Source organism: Uranotaenia lowii, chromosome 2 (assembly GCF_029784155.1).
Source record: "Uranotaenia lowii strain MFRU-FL chromosome 2, ASM2978415v1, whole genome shotgun sequence".
In the NCBI taxonomy this organism is placed as follows: domain Eukaryota; kingdom Metazoa; phylum Arthropoda; class Insecta; order Diptera; family Culicidae; genus Uranotaenia; species Uranotaenia lowii.
This window is the reverse complement of record NC_073692.1, coordinates 98062950-98084375: the sequence shown is the minus strand read 5'-3', so window position 1 is coordinate 98084375 and position 21426 is coordinate 98062950. Positions and strand designations below refer to the sequence as shown.

The 21426-nt window shown below is 36.3% G+C and overlaps 2 protein-coding genes across 2 annotated transcripts in view; one reads left to right on the top strand and one right to left on the bottom strand.

Moving 5' to 3' along the window:
* Positions 1–8078: 8078 nt before the first annotated feature.
* LOC129743999 (uncharacterized) lies at positions 8079–8640 on the bottom strand. The gene is made up of 2 exons (XM_055736278.1): positions 8474–8640; positions 8079–8409 (listed from the first exon to the last, which is right to left on the bottom strand). The coding sequence occupies exons 1-2, from the start codon at positions 8559–8561 to the stop codon at positions 8150–8152; spliced, it is 348 nt and encodes a 115-aa protein (XP_055592253.1). The 5' UTR covers positions 8562–8640; the 3' UTR covers positions 8079–8149.
* A 3523-nt stretch (positions 8641–12163) lies between these two features.
* The window catches only part of LOC129743990 (protein MON2 homolog), a 73382-nt gene continuing 64119 nt past the window's right edge, over positions 12164–21426 (top strand). The window contains exon 1 of the mRNA XM_055736256.1: positions 12164–13087. Coding sequence (XP_055592231.1) covers positions 12968–13087 — 120 coding nt within the window. The 5' untranslated portion in view covers positions 12164–12967. The remainder of the gene's footprint in view (positions 13088–21426) is intronic.

Here is a 21426-nt window from a genome sequence, read left to right as displayed (position 1 = left end):
ACCGGATATCGAATCCGTTTTATTCCAGACTCCTGAATCTGAAGCCTTCATTTAATCAAATTTTGTAATTTCGACGCATAGTTTTACAAGAAAACGATTTTGTTTTTTGAATTCCTACATCTGAATTTTCCTACACTCCTTTGATGGCGAGAGTGCGTACATTTTGTTTGTCGTTTGAAGCAATTGAATGTCCCAATTAGACGATTTTGGTGAACGATTTTCCATTGTCGATTTTGTTCGGATACTCCCGGCCGGCAAATTTCCTTTCCGGACCATTAGCTCCATATGTTTTGCTAGAGGTGCTGTTAAGCCGTGGAAAAGATATTTGAAATCATTTAAAAATAGTTCATGATTATCAAAATTGCTCAAAACTTACATTTTAGCTGGTAATTAAAAAAAAATCGGATGTTTCCACCTTTCCACATCACTTTAATGGAAACAAAACACACGCCATTTTGTTCATTTGGTTCGTTGACAGTGGAGACACACTCAGATTTATCTCGTGTTTTGTTTTACGGATTATTACTCGTATCTTTCAAAAATGTTTTTTTATCATTCCAAGCGAAGACACATGAAAAATGAAAAGGTTAGTAGAAAATAAGAAGATTTTAGAACGATTACTGGTATAGTCACTATTCATGTAATCAGAACAGAATGATATGAATGATTCAGGGTATGATATTTGATTATGCGGGATTTTCCCTGTCGAACTCCTATCGCGTTACCTTTTCCGGCACTGCACTTCCTGATTACGTTGCGATCGGGAAGGTTCGTCTACCTGTGAGACTTTATGTGCCTTCGGTCATGTTCTGCCAGAATTGCAAGCAGTTGGATCATACGGCCGCTTACTGTTGCAACCAGGCACGCTGCTCTAAGTGCGGGGAGAAGCATGCGGAAGCTTCGTGTGAAATACAAGCAGTAAGCAAGTGTTTGTATTGCACAGGCGAGGAATCTCATGCTCTCTCGGCGTGTCCGAAGTACATATCGCGCCGGGAAAAAATCAAGACTTCTTTGAAAACTCGCTCTAAAAAATCATATAGAGACATGCTGATGAAGTCTTTGCCAATCGTCTCAGAGAACCAGTTTGGCCTTCTAAGCGACTATGAATCCGAAGGGGAGGATCCATGCGAAGGAACATCAGCTGGGCCATTTGTTAAAAAAAATGTTTCACAGGCTCCAAAAAGGAAACGCACAACTAACACACAACCCAGATTAGCTGCCAGCAAAGTTAATAAAACTAAAAATCCTCAAAGTGGGAATAGTAATTCTACCCCTCCTATTCAGAAACCTCCGGGTTTAAATCCCTCCCCGAAGGACTTCCCCCCACTTTCGAGGAAGTCAAAACCCCAGACTTCCCTTCAGAATTCAGGACCATCAGTAACTAACAAGGATGTAACAATTCCCAGAGAAACTGCATCTGATCCATCGTCGAACAGTTTGCCCAGCTTTTCGTCTGATGGTAAGATGAAATTTTCGGAAATTGTTTCGTTCATCTTGGACTTTTTCAGTGTACCAGCAGGTTGGAGGACTATGATTAATATGTTTGTACCTCTTTTGAGAGAAGTCTTGAAAAAGAAAGCTTGTACTATGACCCTCATCGCAGAAGCAATTTCTTTTGATGAATAACTCGTCCACTGAGGTAAGAGAAATTGTTTCTGTATTGCAATGGAACTGCAGAAGTATTTTACCAAAATTAGACTCCTTTAAAGTATTGGTACACAATTTGAATTGTGATGTGTTCGCCTTATGCGAAACTTGGCTCTCTCCAAACACTGATTTCAACTTCCATAGCCACAATATTATTCGCCTGGATCGAGATGGGCAAAGAGGGGGTGGTGTTCTTTTGGGGATCAAGAAATGCCACTCTTTCTATCGTATTCCATTACAACCATCTCCGGGTATTGAAGTCGTCAGTTGCCAAGCTAGAATTAAAGGCCAAGACCTTTGCCTAGCCTCGGTATATATTCCGCCAAATTCAAGCGTGAACCGGAACCAATTGGCGAATATTATTTCACTTCTCCCAGAACCCCGGTTAGTTCTGGGAGATTTCAATTCCCATGGCGTGGGCTGGGGTAGCTCACGTGATGATGATCGTGCTAACATTATTTATGAGCTGTGCGACGACTTCAACATGACTGTCTTAAACAATGGGGAAGTGACTCGAATTAATGGATCCCAATCACAGCATAGTATTTTAGACCTTTCTTTAGCTTCTTCCTCTCTGAGCTTGGATTGTACGTGGAAGGTAATCCAAGACCCTCAGGGAAGCGATCATCTGCCTATCAATATTTCTATCACCAGTGGTCGTAGTCCACCTGAAGAGATCAATATTCCTTATGACCTCACAAAGAATATAGATTGGAAAAAGTATGCATCAGGTGTCATTGAAGCCATCGACTCAACGGAAGAACTGCCTCCGGAGGCAGAGTACAGTTTTATGTCCGGAACAATTGTGGACTGTGCAATCGGGGCACAGGTCAGACGGAATGACAATTCGACGATACAAAAACGACCTCCCACTCCATGGTGGGATGGAGACTGCTCACGTGCGCGAGGAGAAAAGTGCAAGGCGTTTGTTGAGTTTCGCAGAACTGGATTGCCAGAGAAGTTCCAACGTTACTTGTCCTTGGAACGCAAGTTTAAGAACTTGATCAGGGGCAAGAAACGTGGGTACTGGAGGCGATTCGTGGATGGGTTATCTCGAGAAACGTCTCTGCACACGCTTTGGAAAACAGCTCGAAACATGCGAAATTACACACCTTCGAACGAAAGTGAAGAAAGCTCGAGTCGTTGGCTGACACAGTTCGCGAAAAAGGTCTGTCCGGACGCAGTACCAGCTCAGAAAAACTATCGGGATACAGAGAATAGTTCCGAAACGGAGGATCAATTCTCGATGGTCGAACTTTCACTTGCGCTCTGGTCATGTAACAATTCAGCTCCCGGACTGGACAGAATCAAATTCAACTTGTTGAAGAATCTGCCAGATACCGCTAAAAAACGCTTGTTGAATTTATTCAATAAGTGTTTAGAGATGAACATTGTGCCGCATGAATGGAGACAGGTGAAAGTTATCGCCATCCAAAAACCGGGAAAACCAGTTTCTGATTACAATTCGTATAGGCCGATCGCAATGCTCTCGTGTCTCCGGAAACTGCTCGAAAAAATGATTCTCTTTCGGTTGAATCAAACAATCTCTTGTCAAGTACACAATATGGATTTCGTAGAGGCAAGGGTACGAACGACTGTCTAGCATTACTTTCATCAGACATTCAATTGGCGTTTGCCCAAAAAGAGCAGATGGGGGCAGTATTTCTGGACATCAAAGGGGCATTCGATTCGGTGTCCATAGAAGTGCTATCTAGTCAACTTAACTCTTGCGGACTTTCACCAATTTTGAATAATTTTCTTTATAACCTGTTGTCTGAAAAAATCATGCATTTTAGTCATGGAGAAACCAAAGTTGAACGAATTAGTTACATGGGTCTACCCCAAGGCTCGTGTTTAAGCCCCCTGCTATACAACTTTTATGTCCGAGAGATCGATGCTTGTATGGCACAAAATTGCACGCTAAGACAGCTTGCGGATGACTGTGTTGTTCATATCACAGGTAAAAAAGGCACTCAAATTAAACCTCCGTTACAAGAAACTCTAAATAATTTATCACATTGGGCCAGGAATCTAGGCATCGAGTTTTCGCCTAGTAAAACCGAGTTAGTAGTTTTTTCAAGGAAGCATTCCCCTCCTCAAATAGAGCTCCTTATGATGGGTAGAACTCTAACTCAATCTCTTAGTTTTAAATATTTGGGTGTCTGGTTCGACTCTAAATGCCTCTGGGGAAAACATATTAGGTACTTGACACAAAAATGCCAAAAGAGAATCAATTTTCTTCGAACGATTACTGGAACCTGGTGGGGTGCTCATCCACAGGACCTCATCAGGTTATACCAAACAACGATACTGTCGGTCATAGAATACGGAAGCTTTTGCTTTGGGTCCGCCGCGAAAACCCATTTGATTAAACTAGAACGAATACAGTATCGTTGTTTGCGTATTGCCATGGGTTGTATGCAATCAACACATACGATGTGTCTCGAAGTACTGGCGGGAATAATGCCGTTGAAAAATCGGTTCTTCGATTTATCGCTACGTTTCCTAATTCGAAGTGTAACTATGAATCCTTTGGTGATAGAAAATTTGGAAAGGCTTATGAATATTAATCCGCATGTAAAATATGTAAACAATTATAAAACTTTTAGACAGTTAGAAATAAACCCTTCTTTGTTAAATTCGGACACGAGTCACTTTTACCCGATCAGTAGTTCCTTAATAAAATTCGATCTGTCCATGACCGCTGACATCCGTGGAATACCAGATCACGTCCGACCCAACGTCATTCCTTCAATCTTTGCATCAAAAGTACGTGAAATTGACCCTACAAAAATGTTCTTTACTGATGGTTCCAGAATCGACGGCGCGACTGGTTTCGCAGTGTACAATGAGCGCTTTGAAGCTTCGTTCAAGCTTCGAGAGCCATGCTCCGTTTACGTTGCTGAATTAGCCGCAATTTATTGTAGCTTGGAACACATTCGCACACTGCCCGTAGACCACTATTTCATCTATTCGGATAGTCTCAGCTCCGTTGAGGCGATTCGATCGATGAAACTGATGAAGCGCTCTTCCCATTTTTTGCTGGAAATTTCAGGGATATTGGGCGCTTTGATCGAAAATTCGTACAGGATTACCTTAGCTTGGATCCCGTCTCATTGTCTTATTCAAGGCAATGAGAATGCGGACTCATTGGCTAAGGTGGGCGCGTTACAAGGTGAAATTTTTGAGAGGATAATAACTTACAATGAATATTTTTCAATACCTCGCACTTTAGCGATTAACGCTTGGCAGTCTAGCTGGGATAATGGCACAAAGGGACGTTGGTTCCATACGATTATCCCTAAGGTTCCGACGAAGGCATGGTTTAAGCATTTTAACATGAGTCGCGATTTCATTCGCGTGGTTTCTCGGCTCATGTCAAATCACTGCCGGCTTGACGCGCATTTGTTTCGTATACAACTAGTTACAAGCAATGTTTGTGTTTGTGGGGATGGCTACCACGACATTGATCATGTTGTGTGGACGTGTGAACGGTTTGATCGATCGAGGGCTTGGCTACTGGATACCCTTAGGGCCCGAAGTAAACTACCTGGTGTTCCAATTCGAGACATCTTGGCAAACTTAGATCTTGAATATTTGTACCCTATATACAAATATCTTAAAATGTCTGACTTGGTCGTTTAGTCCTCTTCCCCTCTGTCTTTACTCTATCTAATGCTCTTTTCGTCTATTCATTAGAACAACCTCTCGTCCGACCGGTTCGATAACACCGGAAAGAAGGCTGGCCAGGAAGACAATACCTGAGGTAGCTAACGAAACCACGCTACAGGAAGCCACCACCAACCCAAGACGGAAATCTGTACTCGAGAGTGACCCTACACAATCCTCTTTCCTTTCCTCTAGTTAAATTAATTAACAGTTGAGTAGCCGCGACGATTACGGCCCCCCTCTTACTAACATCACACAAAAGTGAAATCAATACTCGGCACAAAAAAACTTTATGAGTTAAATGCCTTAATAAAACTACTTGTTAAAAAAAAAAAAAAAAATGTTTTCGACCTGTAAAATTATGGTGAATGTCCTGCTCGTTTTTGTTACAGGACATTTGCGTAATTTTACAGGAAATAATTTTTGCTGTGTATAATTTGACAGTTAGAAAACACCATGCACTGACAAATCATTCCATACATTAATGTGTGAAATTTCACACATTATGGAAATAAGTAGACCAACTCATTAAATGTGTGACGGTACTGCTGCACATTAATGTAAAACATGGCTTAAGGAAACGAAATGTGAGCGTTTCACACATTATGCAAAAAGCATTTGAATTGAGAAAATGTGTGAAATGTACAAAATTATCGGGCCAAATGTGTGAAATATGAGTTCAGGGAGTTCGCAATATTAATTTATGATTCGAAATGAAATGGAATATTCGAAAGACATGCTTTTCAGAGTATTTTTATTTGCTTTATGCTGAATATAAGAATTCGGTGAAATCTACATAGAGGAGAGGTCAGATATTTTCGAAGTCCAGGATTTATTCCTCCAAGCGGCTGTTGGCAGCTACCCCGAGAGACACGATCTGAAAAATATTAATATCAATTATTAATGAATTGTTTTTTACATGTTGATCTTTCGTCGGAAACTTACCAAAATTACCTCTAACGAAGCAGTTTTCAATTTTATTCAAACATTTTTTTTCAACTGGTTTTGTCTCCTTGATGGTTTCCAAACTGCTGGATAGGTTATTTTCACACACTTTCTTCTTAAGCTGCTAGTTCGGATAGTGTGTAAATTCACAACTTGCGCGGTGTGTATAAATCTCACTCCAGTTTGACAGCTCCATACATTTGCCAATAATGTGTGAAACTATTTTGCAAAATGTGTGAAATGATTTATCAGTGTGGTGCAGTGATTAAGTAAGAATTTCCTGGTATCACAAATTTTTAAAAATATTAAATTTGTAAATTATTATACTTATTCACTACTAATTGTTTAAACTTAAACTTAAAAGCTTTGCTATTTAAAGATTTTGATTTAAACCTCTTAATATTTATTCACCTTGAGAAAATATTTTTAAAGTAAGTATGTCCACGTGGACATGACCCAAACCCCTACCCCCCTCTCCATGGACAAGCGTGGACATTTCCATACCCCCTCCCCCCTCAAGTTGTCCACGTGGTATGTGAACGGCCCCTTTGTACTAATTCGACGAAATTCGATGAAATTTTGTCGTTGTTAACACGATTTGCATAGTGTATGGCACTGCTTGAATGAGCGCCCAAACGGTTGCACACTCATCTGGCGCAATCCCTTATAGTGTAGTTTTGATCCGTTATCGGATAAGACTGGGTTAACTCCTTTTTGGTGTACAGGCCTTGTACCCTTTATGGGGTACAGAGGCTGTACGTCATATCGTCGGGTCAAATTTACACATTATTTGAAACGCTTGAGCTCTGTGAAGATGTGAGCAGTTTCAAGCGACAGGTAACGTTGCATGCAAGGAATATAAAATGCAAATGAAATGACATATTTTCAAACAAAACATAATTTATTTCTTCGCTTTAATCATTTCACTTTTTTTTTTCTTCACAAATCATTCATTTTACCGCTCGATTTCAGCCTTTTCGGAGCATGATGATTTCCGCAGCTTGTGGTCACAGGGCAACCTGTTGAGCGAATGTATTAGAAACGAAACTATTTTGACGGCAATATTAAAATACTTACTAAAATCCTCCTCCAAACAGTCCAGCGGACTTGCAACAAAGCGGTTCAAAATTTGACAACACATAAAACTACCCGTCTTGATGCGTACCCGGGCTTTTCGAAATAATGTGTAATATTGACCCGACAAATTGACCCGTTATTTGACAGATAATGCGGGTTCGTAAAAACGGGTCAATTTTACAACTTTCAGGTGTTCCGCCAAATGAGTGTGTGGAGTAAAAATCGGTCGGGATCGAAATATTAAGCCTGTTCAACAGGCAATTGCAATTGGTTTCAATCGATTTCGATTGGTAAATGGATGCCCGAATACGAAAATATTGTAACACAACAGTTCCTGTAACAGTTATAAAACGATTAGAAACAGCGTAAAAAAAACTTTTAGAAAATGATATCTGAAACCATAAAAAACATTGCACTTATCTTGAATTCCAAAACGACGGTCTGTTGAATATGGCGTTAAGTTATGTTACTGTTTAAAACTGTTAAAACACTCATATGGAAGAACTGTTCTGCAAACAGTTGAAATAACGTACGAAAACTGCTCACATAAAACGTATTCCGAACATCAAACTGTTTTAGTTACAGTTATTCTTAAAGTTCTCTTGTAACTGAACATTTACAGTAAAAGTAGTATAACGATCCTATATAACGTTCTTCCAACGTTATGCGTATCGTATTCTGAATCGTACTTACAAAAGAAAGTTTTCTTTTTGTGTAAATATTACAAAAACGATTTTTAGATTTTATATTCATTTTTATTATACACTTTAATCACTTCTATAACATATGCACTAATAATAAACAGTTACCATCAACTCGATAAATCCATCAATAAACACCGGGTGTGCGAATGGTTGAATGGAGCTGGAATTTCCCTGGAGCGGCGGGTGCCAAGTCCCTTTCGACTGAAGGTTTGAATTTCTTGCTGCTTAGCTCCTCCACTAGGTGCAGGTCTCATTTCAGACACACCAACCGTGTCCGTGCCCGTGTCCACTCGAACGTTGGCGTAGCTACTGGATCCAAAAATCAGGAGGGCTTCTCCCAGCGTGACTTTTCTCCTCCAGGATGTTGCTGAAATAAAGAAAAAACCTTTCTCATTCTCAGATTAATATTTATGTTAAATACTGAAATTTACCTGTTGGAACATCGCTGGTGTCCGTTTTCCTGATTGCAGCTGCCGATTGCCGGTTGCCGAACCGGAGAAGGTGCTTCTTGAACGGCATCCGGGAGTTCCACTTTGATCGCGAAAAACGAAAATTTCTTTGCGGTTGTTGTTGTTATGTTGATGTTGTCAGCAGTGATGCCAACTACACTTATTTTAGAAATATAAAATAAAAACATGGAAATAAAAAAGAGTTATATTATAATTTTTAAACTATGGAATGTTACCATTGTTGTACGTAAAAAAAGAGTTATTGATCTAAGCTGATAAGTTTTAGAAAGAGAAAAATTTCAAAGACATAACATTTGAATGACATATCATTGAAAAAAAAAATAAAACGGAAGTAAGTGATATTCCTTGAACTCAGCCAGCAAAGTGTTCAGTTCTGTTTTTTCATCTTCTTATTGCATCATGAGATAATCAATTAATGCAAAAAAGATTAAAACCGATAAGTCTTTGCTCGTTAAAAGGGTCACAATAAATATTTTTATGAATGTGGCATGATTTATAAGTATAACAAAAAAGGATTTTTATAAGCAAAACTCAACTCAAAGCTAAGTCAAATCCAGGATAGAATACACAAGCTCCGGTTGGTATCTTAAAGAAAAGCTTGAAAGTGTATCTTTGTTTCTAACATTTTATCGCCATCAATTATAAATGCTGATTATATCGACCCAATAATCTTAATGTAATGTAAGTTTTTTTTTCTATGTACAATGCACTTGCGTTTATCTTATGTTCATATGATTGATTCGATAAATATTGTTTTAAGATATTTTAAAGTTCCGTGCTGAGTTTTCTTTTTTCAAACAATCTGGCATCTATGATCCGCGTTTCGGTCATTTTTGACGCGAATTTGACATTTGATATGAACGCTAAGTGTTATGGTTCGAGAAAAGTTTAACAATTATTAATAAAATTGAAGTAAATCGTTAAACCATTCTTTCACCTTTCCATGATACCATTACTTATTCACATGAAAGTCCATTTTAGATTCTTACCGTTCTCGAAATAAAGTTTGATATCATAGCTACGTTAACAAATACAATCACTTTTTTTGGGACCGTAGATGTATCGTATTGACTATTTGTGATATAATTTTTTAGTATGCGGGTGTTCACTCAGCCAATGTTTTGGTCGAAACTAATCCAATTGACGTTCAATGAAGCCAATCGAAATCGATCGAAACCAGTCAAAACCGATCAAGCTAGGAAGCAGGATTCGTTTCGATCGATTTCCATCGCACTAACACATATGTATTTGTTTGCTGTCAAAAACAGCAGATTTGGTTTGTTGTGAAAAAAATATTAGAAGAAATGAAAGCGGTGTCATTCGGTGCGGTGTTTGCTGTCGTGTGCTGAGTCGGTGGTGCAGTGCTAGTCGTGCGGAGTCAGTGGTGCTGATCGGTGGTGCTATGTCAGCCATGCTGGATCGGTGGTGTTGTGCACGTCATTCTGAGTCGGTATGGCTGTGCCAGGTATTCTGGATTGGTGGTGCTGTGCTAGTCGCGCAGGTCTGGTGGTGTCAGACATGCTGGGTCTGTGGGGCTGTGCCAGGTATCCTGAGTCGGTGGTGCTGTGCTAGTCGTGCTGGTCCGTGGTGCTCAAAGAGATGTCGGTCGATGTGGCGTCGCTGTTCTGTGCTGTTCTGTTAGGACTCCATTTTCACAATACATCTGTCTGTCGGTCTTGGATTATTATAATAATCAAATAGGAAGTGACCAACTATGTGACTACTATGTAAATAAATAGGAAGTGAAATTTGGTCTATGTTGTGAAATACGATAAAATGTCAAATAAAATATAAAGTTTATCGATCCTCTGTATTTTGTTTCATAATATCATGATTGTATGTTTTAAAAATAATAATTATTTTCCTATAGCAGCAATTTTTCGCTTTTGTGCTTTTCTTATCCCTCAAAATTGCTCATTATTCTAAACAAATTCCTTTTTAGTATTCTAATATAGTTCGAGTCGAACAACAAACTTTCTAATCTGAAATTTTTCGGACAGCTTGTATACGGGAAAGAATTGCTATTGAGATATGGCCAAAATGATGGATTCATTACAATTTGCCTTGAGTAAACCGCCTTTTCGAATTCTGAACGAAGCTGATAAAGAAAATTACATCTGAAAACACTGCGCCAGTGCGTTAGTATTAGTGAATGGCTGTTCAATCAACAGCCTAATAGAAATCGATCGAAGTCAATTGGAAAAACAGCTGATCAACTGTCAATCCATTCCAATTGATTTCGATTGGGTTTTGTTGAACACACCTATTATGTACAAACCATCGCTCCCAGCCGGGTTGGAGATGGTTTTTTTTTGTTGCTGTTGCTATATTTTCACCAGCATTCGTTTGTGTTCGCGTGAAAAATGTTTGTATATAGTGTGTGGGTATGAGTAAAAAGTACTCATTGTGTGTTAAACGACAATTTGCCACAAAAATACAATTTTGGAACAGCCATAACTTTTTTGTTTTAAGTCCAATCGAGTTGCAGTCTTCGAGTGAAATGTTAGTCTTAATTGAAATTTTATTAAAACCTTCATAATTAAGCAATCGATTGGTAAAGACAAAAATGCATGATGAAAAACCAGTTTTTTATGCTTCTTTAAAACACTATGTCTCAGAATCCCTTTCACACTTTAGATTCAGTGCAACCCCTTCCTGTTGTCCGATTCTGCTCAAATTCGGCATATGGCCTTCTGATGACTCCTTTAAACCATCAAAGTCTTTTTTTGCAAGTATTTGGATTTTAAAGTAGGTATTTATTAAGACAAATTAGATAAATTAAATAAAAAATATTCTAAATTGTGATTTTTGTTAAGCATTAAATCGTGAATAGCTGTTCACACGTTGATACAAACCACATGTTTTGTTCAGCAAAGTTTAAGTGCACAAAAATCCGCATCTTTTGATGGCATTGGTATCAAAAATATTCTACGCTTGGTACACATTTTGGTCAGTTGAATTCAAAATTTTTGGACCACAAAATTTTTTTTCCTTGGAAATAGCTATAGCTATAGCTAGTTTTACATTTTGATACAAATTGGGTTCATTTTGTATTTTTTACGTGTAGTTTTTAACTCAAACAAAATTAAAAAAATATAAAATATATAAATTTTATGAAAATTTTTGGACCCAGAATTTATTTAAAATCAAATCTTTTGAATGTGGACTTTTTTTAAAGATCGCGCTTGCGGAACCTCTAAACATGATTTTTTTTAGTCAGCTCCATACAAAAGTTTGTTCTGCACATCTTAATCTACCATTTGGAGGGTGAGCCCCCAGATTCCCAGAAGTAATGCAATTTTGGGACACCCTATTGTACAGGCCATTTGTGTAGTCTATGGCCCACTTTATAACAAAACGGAACCGAGTTAGGTTGAAAATCTCGCTATTATGAAACACGTTTTCGACCAATTCTATTTGTAGCCATGCGATCTGTCCGTGTGGGTGGCCCATCATATGACGCAATACATCGGCTAGGTATCGAACTGTAACTAAAAGCGTTTATTAAAAAATACGGATAAATTTGTCGCGGTGCATAAAAGTTCCACAGGTTCCACAGTAAATTGACAGTTCAACCTGTCATCATTGCGCCGTGTTGACACGCTATGACGATGATGATGATGTCGTGCGCGATGACGCCTCTGATCTGATCCGATGAGCCGTCAGGTTTTTGTCAAAAACGCAACACCATCATCAGATCTATCGGGACCAGAAATTGGAAAGCACGTACAGTTTTTCGGGAAAGTCTGTAGGTATTTCGGATTTGTTTTACCAGCCGCTCGGATCCAGTTTCCAGTGGATGGTACTGTTCGGACCCGGGTCCATCGTGTTATCCGGTTCCGGTTTGTAAATTCGCTGATGGTTTTTCTACTCGTCCGCGATACGGAAGCAAAGGTGAAAATTTGAAGTGATTTTTTTTTCGATACGGAAAATCTTCCCTGGGGGGAAAGTGTTTACTGTTTTGAAACGGGAAGGGAAGGTTCCGAAATTTTGCCGTGACCAGAAGCTTGCAGTTGCACCAAACTGCAATATTTATCCAGTGGATTCTGAAAATCAAATAGGGAGATCCATTTTTTTTTTTGCTTTATCTGGATGAGTGTTGTTTGCAATGTTGTTTTGCACTTACGTGTCAAGTTTGTGGTTGAAGCAAATATCAGTGGAATAATGTAGGTCTTAGAAGTATTCTCTTCGTTGATTTGTTCTGCAAAAAGTGGAACCAGAAGCTTTCCGAATCGGTGCAAAACCACGGAAACTCGTCGTGAGTCCGTATCCCTGCCCTTCTCGAGAGAGCTGTGGTCAGATCTTACATAAAAGAGGAATACGATTGTGGTCATAGACAGGCGTAGAAAAAAAAAAACAAGAAAACCCCCCCAAAGTGATACAAAATTTTGTTTCGGGATACAGCGGTGAAAAGTATACTTACTACAGACCCAAATCGGATTACACTGCTCCAGGATGGCCTTCGTCAGCGGAACGACAGACAACGAGGCGGCGCAAAAGTTTCTGGAGGTGCTGCAGAACGACTTTCGCAATCTGTCGCTCGAAACGAAGAAAAAATATCCACAGATCAAGGAGGTAAGTAAGACGGAGCAGCATAAAAAAATGTTTCATTATAAACCTCTGACGATATACCTAATAAAAAGAAGATGATAAATCATGCCAGAAGCTAGCATATGTACGTATCTATCGATACGTTTTTGCTGTTGTCTGTAAGCCGTAGGGCCATCATTTCCAGATAGTTAACTTGCAACATCAATTTATTAGGTCAGTCTAGCTAATAAATTGACTACGAATTTCAATTTCAACGGGATGAAACTTCAATAATTGACTCTTTTTGATCAAACCGATGAGAACAAAAAAGGGGAAAAAATAGATGTCGCGCATTTGTCTTGCTGGCATCTACCAGATATCCAGCTGATAAGCATTGTCGAGCTCGTCTCACGTATTGGTATCTTATCGGGGGCGTTAAGATTAATACGAGTGAGAGGGTTCGATCAGGGTATTTTTCTTTTCAACATTTTGGCTTATTGTTTATGTTGTTTAATTGAATCGGAATCTAAAATACGAAACTTATGCAATGTGTTAATATGTAGGTAGTCCGTTTTAACAATTTATAAAAGTGTAGTTAAAATCGTACTTAAGGGGGGAGTAGGGTCTAACGGATAAAAAAAACACCATTTTCACGAATTTTTTCTAGAGCTATCGTTCAAACAAATGTATTCAAATGTTTTGCATTATACAAAGCATTGTTAAAAGAACATTTAATAATTTTTTCGTAGAAAAATATTGAAAAATGAGCCGGTGACGGAGCACTTTCGAGGATGCCTCTTAGAAAACAGGATTTGCGGTGGACACTGTATCTCAGCACAGAATCATCTGAAGTCAAAAAATCAGAGCAAAATATTTTGAATAGATGTTTTTCTGGACCCCAACGATTTTATTTAACTTAAAAAAAAATTTATGAAATTTTTGTGGCTGTTTGAAGTAAAAACTACGATTTTTCACGAAAAATCCGTTATTTTTTATATGTAAAATCTTCCCAAAGTAAAAAAAAAAGAAAATCGTTGGGGTTTGGTATTTTATATGTAGAAAATATGATCCAAATTTGAAAAGAATCGGTGAAGTAGTTTTCAAATGACGATGTCCACTGACTTTAAAAATGTGCTGTCGAGAAAAACGCGTTTGAAGTTTCTGCTTGCGAATTCTTGCAGTATTAGATAAGAGGAGATAAAGGCCTATAATTTATACAGTTTTGCTTCGATTGACTCGAAAATTTGACACAACATTCTTGAAATGTTTTACAATAAGATAATAAAAAAAATCGATTTTTTGAAAGTGTTAGACCCTACTCCCCCCTTAATAATCAGTCAACCGCCAAAGCTGTTCCAGTCACAGTAGAAATTGTTTGAAAAAAGAATTAGAAGTTTGCCCACAGAGTACAGACGTACAAGCTCGAACAAAAAATTGTCAAAAAAGTGTGTAAAATTTCAAATGCTTTCACCAAAAAAATACGTTAGAAATCGACTACAAACATTGCCATCTATTGCGCCGTTCAAAAGTCACAAATCAACTTTAAAGTGCCCAGTTTTCGAAAAAACGTAATCATAATATATCAACTCACAAAAAATCAAAAAGGGTCTTGGGATTTTTACACAAGTTTCGTGGGCTAGCTTGTACGTCTGTTCTCTGTGGTTTGCCTAATTTGTGACATTTTGGCATCTTTAGATTTATAACACACAAAACACAGAATTCTTGGCGGCTATTTAAAGGTAGCTGTTTCTCGAAATTTTCAACAATCTGCATTTTCTAAGACAATTCGTACACCTAAATCGGCTTATCACTGATTTTCCCATATGTTAACAAAAGATTTAGGCAATAAAACTTTATGCACAAGAAAGCAGATTTCTTACCGGTTCTAGTGATGTAATTACATTGGCGGTGCAATGCTTAGCAAAAATATGATAAATAAAATAATGGAGTACTTTCTAAATTTAACTAAGTCAGCACAAATTCCATAATCGTACATTATGTCCTACTCTACTAAAATATTTTAAACATCAGCTGGGAGCAGCTTCTTGAATACAGGAACCCACTTCTCGCCATATTTTTTCCTCACACTTAACGTCTTTGAGATGCTCACTGTATGCCAAAAAAAAGCCAACTGATAGTGGAAATTATTCTTGGTTACTAAATTTTGTCACTGACTGTAGTTATTATTTTTTTTGTTGCGATTATAGTCGGTTTACCATCTTTATGGCATTCGCGACTTTAAAAGCTAAAGCCCATTCCCAGAACTCCAATAAAGCTGAAATCTGGCTATTTGACCCTGGTAAAATCATTTAGCTGTAAAATGTTGATCACCAAAGCTTTCATAAAACATGTTAGCAAATTTAGTTTTTTTTCGATACCGTAGGTTCTCCAATATTTTTTTTTCATTTTTTCCAGCAACCATGATGGTTGATGAATGATGGTAGCATTATTGAGACATCTATGATCTGGGTAAATTAATGTCAAAAAAGCAATGTTTTAACCATATTATGAGCATCTTTTCTACTGCCAGTCAAGATTTTAGGTAAAATGTGTATGAAATAGTATCTTAAAATCAATGCGCCTCGTCAAATCTCTTAGGATAAGGAAATTTTTATGAAATACTAGCTGACCCGGCAAATTTTGTTGAGCCTGTATTTTTGAGATTTTTTTCATATTTTAGCACTGTTCCTTAGTCAGCCTTCCTTTTGAGTGGATAAAAGCAAGTGGATACCCTTGTGTCAGAAAAAAATCCAGAATTATAGTTTAATATACAAATAAGTTACGCTAACTTTTGGTTAGCGAATTTATTTTCTTCTGGTAACTTAAGAACGGTCAATCTATCAAGTTTCAATTTAGTTTAGCCATCATTGCTATTCAAAAACTCTATCTGATCAAGTATTTTAAAATTGCTGAAGATTGATTTGAACAGAAAATGGATCTTTTTTGCTGGAGTCGTCATAAACTGAGTTTTTTTTTCGATTTGTGTTTACCTCTGTATTCAAATACATTGAAATTTTCTTTAAGCATGATCGTCAGAATAGAAAAATTAAAAAATGAATTGGACAAAACCAGAACATTTAAAGAATAATGAAAATAAACTTAATTTTTAATTTTTTTTTCATTATTTGAAATGTCGTTTTTTCGGATTTTGTACTAAATACACTAATTGAATCTTATTATGAATTGACAGAGCTGAGTTTTACAAATATTTAACAATTCAGGAAAAGTCACAGCTTTACAGCAACACTTTTCTAATCAATATAATGTTTGAAAATGTCTTTAAAATTTGTGTCATCATTATCTTTTTTCAATTTTCAGTTAGGGATTGGCATATTGCACTTTAAATTAGAAAATTAAAAAAAAAATCAAACTGTCATGTTTTTGGATTACTTTTCTCTTAGCATTTGAAACCTTGAATGAAGGCAAATCTATTTTGAGTATTTGGAATAAAAATTCAAAACAATCACAAATTATTTAAAATTTTAGTTTATGATCGTAAGATAAGAAACTGTAATCCAAACAGTTAAATTTAATTCTGAATTTTATTATTAATTTATATCAATATTCTGAATTTGGCTTTATGAATCTGGATTTTCAGTTATATTTGAACGTAAATTTAAAAGGTGATTTTCTTTGATCTTGATTTTATTTTTGTTGATCGAGTTCAAGTCTTTATTTTCTTAAACTCACTTGTGCTTGATAGATTGTTTTTTTTTTTATTTGATACCTGGTACGAAACTTTTTTTTTTGTATTGGTTCAGATTTTTATCTATACTTAAATGTTTCGAAATTTTAGGTGGCATGCTTTTTACTTAAATGTTAAGTTTTTATATTCTTTCAAATTTGATGATATTTTTGATTACGATCCTTTTTTCTGACTTTTGAAACTGAGAGTTGGATCTAATATCAAGTTAAAGTCCTATATAGCTAAACTTTGGAAAAGTTCCTTTTAACCACTGAGCATAAAAGGCAGTGTGCATTTTTATTTTTTTCTGATCCTCCAATCCGTTCTTATGATAGTGATGCAATTTACTTGGAATCACAAAATTGATAACATTTAATTCTCAAACTGACTGGATAAATTCCTAACATCTTCTAAAAATCAACCAAAAATAAATAAAGGTGATTTTTTATCAGTTATATGACTTTCTATTGGTGTTATCAAAACTCATCAAAAATGATTTAGTAATGATAATGTTTTGAGTCTATCGAAAATTTTACATCCATATTGCTTGAGTTGCTAAAAGAATATGACATTTCAAAAAAATTAACATTGCACGTACAATCATCTAGGAAAATATTAGAATTGCCTTGATTCTGATGCAACAAAAAACAAATTTCGTAAATATGCTTCTTACCGGCTAGTTGCAGCACCCCATGGGGACAATCATATCCAAGTATCCATTTTACTGGTGCCATGTGAAAAGTACACTGGCAATGAAAATGGGCGCCAAAACTTCCTATAGAGAAATGGATGAACATCAGTAAGCCTTGATTGCTTTTGGCGTCTTCCTACTCTGGGTGACTCGAATGAAAAAAAAATGGAAATTGGGTGCCATGACTTTTATTTGATACGAATAAAAACTAAATTAATTTTTAAATTCCACAAAAACATTTTCGAAATTATCTCTCCGTTGTGTTTTTCTTCGCGTGAAGACGAACACAAAAAAAATCGCATGCAAATCGGATGATCCACTGAAGAGTTTTGCGTGTTCGCTAATATCGTCTTTCTCCCTGTTTTATATATATATATATATATATATATATAGATTTACTAGCAGACCCGGTAAACTTCGTCTTACCATGTTCAACTTGGTGTCCATTTTCCATTTTTCCTAGTTTTTTTTTAAATTGCTTCCTTTCCGTTTACTCGAATTGTCCCGCTTAATTCAATCGAAATAAAACCTTAGAATTTTAACTCAATTCTGCGGGTCTTTACTTAAATTATCAAAAAATAACTTTCAATAAACATTACATGCATCTTACATGAATGCTATTTTATTTACTTTTCTTTAATTCGGTTGCAAATTCAACTTAAAGTGTTCCCAAACAGCACTTGTTACGGCAATAAATCTGGAAATTTTATATACTGCAAATTCCTTTTTTATTATTTATTCAAACCAAAAATGCAAATTAAATTCCTTTGAACTTCAATCCAATAAATCAAAGAATCGTTGGTTTTGAAAGGAAGAAAAACATATGTTTAGATTTTTTTGTTATTCAACCGAATATGTAACAGCATTTTTTTTTCTTTTTTTATTGTAAACCTTAATTTTCAAAAATGAATCACCGGGGCAAGTGCAAACGGATATCACCATAGTTCAACTTTCATATTCTCTTAAAAAATTAATATTTTCAAAAAAATATTAGTTATGCTGGCAAAAAGAAATATCTAGGTAAACATTCGTCCCATTTGTTGGGGCAAGTGAAAACACCTAGGTCTTTTCCAGATGCGTCAGTGAAAAAAAACTTTAAAATGAATTAAATACTTGTTCTTGTTTGTCTGTTATGTCAACTTTCATTGATATATCTTAAGTTTTTCTCTGGAAAAAATTATTGCTTGGTACTCCAATTTCGCTGAATGCTGTTCAACCAAAAGACCTTGATTTACAAAGACCTTTATAATAATTTTTAATATCGGCTTCACATTCAACACTCGGGATATCCTTTCTGGCCATTTTGGAGATAAAATTCTTAAATGGTTGATGTTTCATGGCTAAATGGCACGTTTTCACTTGTTCCACCGTGTGAAATGACAGGAATTAAGATTATTTTTAACACTCTCAGGTCATATTAAAAGTTCATCATAAAAATAAGCTGCCCCTGGAATATCAATCACAAAAAAACTTTTCAACAAAAAAGTGGATTAAAAGTCTCTTCTATTCAGACAAAAAATGTAAAACAAAAACACATTTTTCATGTTAAGTACGTACTCGAGTTATGTGTAAACAAACAGTGAACGTGTAAACAGTTTTTTGGTGGATATTTTAAAAAATAAAGTTGAAATTATTTAGTCAGATTGTTTATTTGGGTCCAAAAATTTTTAGATGAAACAATAGTTTATACATTTTTTGTAAAAGTTGAATGTTTGTTTTTGCTCTAGTTTACCTTCTTAGTTGAAAATTCTCCCGGAAAATGCGTATCCTCACTTTTTGTTATGAAAAAGTAGATTATTTTATTGATAACTTCAACTTACACTTGCAAAAAATTAAAAAGTTCTCTGCATTCGGCCTTTAAATACTTCAATCCTATCTCATTTATTGCAAAGGTCAGACTCTTGTTCAGTTAATGTGTCTGGTCATTTTCATCGGATTTTGTTTTTCTTCTAAAAATTGATGGCGCTTGATACATCTTCATCAAACTACTTTTGCACATTTGAACATGTCGAAAACATCTGATTATTTTTTCTGTTATCAATATGAATCAAAAGTTACTTTCTAGGCGTACTGGATTATACGAAATGTAAAGCTTCCCAATTCCTTTTTTTCCAGACGTCCGCTAAGTGTCATACCATTATTTCATATAAGTACATCATTATGAGTTAAGTTTTTGGATAACATTTCACTACTTAAAATAACACGGAATAAAAATGGTTTTATTATTTAAAACTTTTTATATGGTTTTGATTCGATCGTTAAAATACCAATCCGTGTTACCTCTAGGCGTAATCTATTACCATGCGCTGTGTACAAATAAGCAAGAAAAAAAAAACATCTAGGTTGCATATCGCCTTCACGTGCGTAAGTAATATAGGTACTTGGTTGAGAAACAGACACCTAATTGTTACATTTTTTCAACCATCAATGAACAGTATGTTTCGGTTACTATCCTCTTGCGACGACGTTTGCTCGCGACGCCTCGCCCATGGAGACGAAGAGCAAACTCCTCAAAAAATAAAATCTCTAAAAATGCCATGACTTTTCAATTTCAGATTTTGGCAAAAAAAAAATTAATATGTTTTATTCATTCGGCAAACTTTCAATCCGGGTCACATCTAGGCGTCATTCATTACCATGTGCTGTACAAATAAGCTAGGAATCAAGAAGAAAAAAAAATCTCATCTAGGCTTCATAGTGCCACCACGTGCATTGACAGTATGCCTAGTTGAGAAAAACGCGCCCAAATGTTCCCACATACCAGTATGCTATGCCATGGTTACTATTCTCTGGCGACGTTTGCTCGCGACGCCTCGGCCATGGAGACGAAAAACAAACCGCCTGGTGCCCCAAGTAATGAAAATCTCGAAAAAATGGAAGCCATGACTTTTATTTTATTCGAAAAACTACAAATTTAATTATTACGGACAATTGATACGACTTTGTGTTGTTTTTATTCGATATAAACCGATTCGCATGGCTACAGAATATTCTAAAAATAATTTCATTTGAATCGTTTGGGCCATTTCGGAGGAGTAGTACTACAAACACCGTTACAAGAGAATTTTATATAATAGATTTTAATGAAAAAAAAATAAACATAATAGAATTAATAGAAACTAAGCCTTTATTTTTTTTTTGTTCAAATACTTTACATTGTGAATCCAACAACATGGCGTCATTTTGTAAAATTAGACTTTGCAACCAACAAGGCTTTAGTCGATTCAATGCTTAGTAGCTTTATTATGGTCAGAAAAGTGGCTGATTTTATAACGGTTTTATGAGAGCCAGAAAAGTAAAAAAGTTGATGTTTCTCTTGCAAGCCAACCAATAACACGTGTAGGATGAGTTCTAGCGTAACATTTCGTAAGGGCGAAACTAGCAGTTAGCTGGAAACGAGAAAAACGCGTTTGAAATTTCGGAACATCTAATCAAATCCTTTTTAAAAAATCGACCATTTTTTGTTCAACAAAATCAAAAAATGTGCATGCAAGAACTTTAACTTTTTTCACTAAATTCCATAGATTTTTGAGTTTCGCCCAGTTACCCCTGCATGTTTCGCCCAATGATCGGCCGTTTTTTGTATTGGTTTTGAAGTATCGTCCTTTGGTCCTACACGCAAAAACTTATTAGGCCGTTTTGTCACACACGGTCAACTCAGTTACGCCTATTGGCCCTACACGGATAGAAAAATTAACGCCATTTTGAATAGGCGTAACTTCACGTTCCAACGAAAATGCATCAACAGGAAAATTCGCATAATTGAATTATATCAATGTTTTGAAACTTTTTAGTGATTTTAGCATGAAACCGCGTTTATTAGGTAAAGTGTAACCGCGTGCATTCGGAATGACCGTTAACTCGATTTGTTTACATTTGGCAGTTTCGCCCTTTTGACATGTTACGCTAGAATTCTGTTGCACACATTTCGGTATCGATGTTTGAATACGGCGAATGCGCCAACTGTAAACCAATCCAGATAATCACATAAATGCGTTAAACTCTTTA

Coding starts and splice junctions, on each gene's coding strand:
- LOC129743999 (XM_055736278.1), bottom strand. CDS start 8,561: ATGCCGTTCAAGAAGCACCTTCTCCGGTTCGGCAACCGGCAATCGGCA. Junction 8,410..8,473: donor CACCAGCGATGTTCCAACAG/GTAAATTTCAGT, acceptor TCTTTATTTCAG/CAACATCCTGGAGGAGAAAA.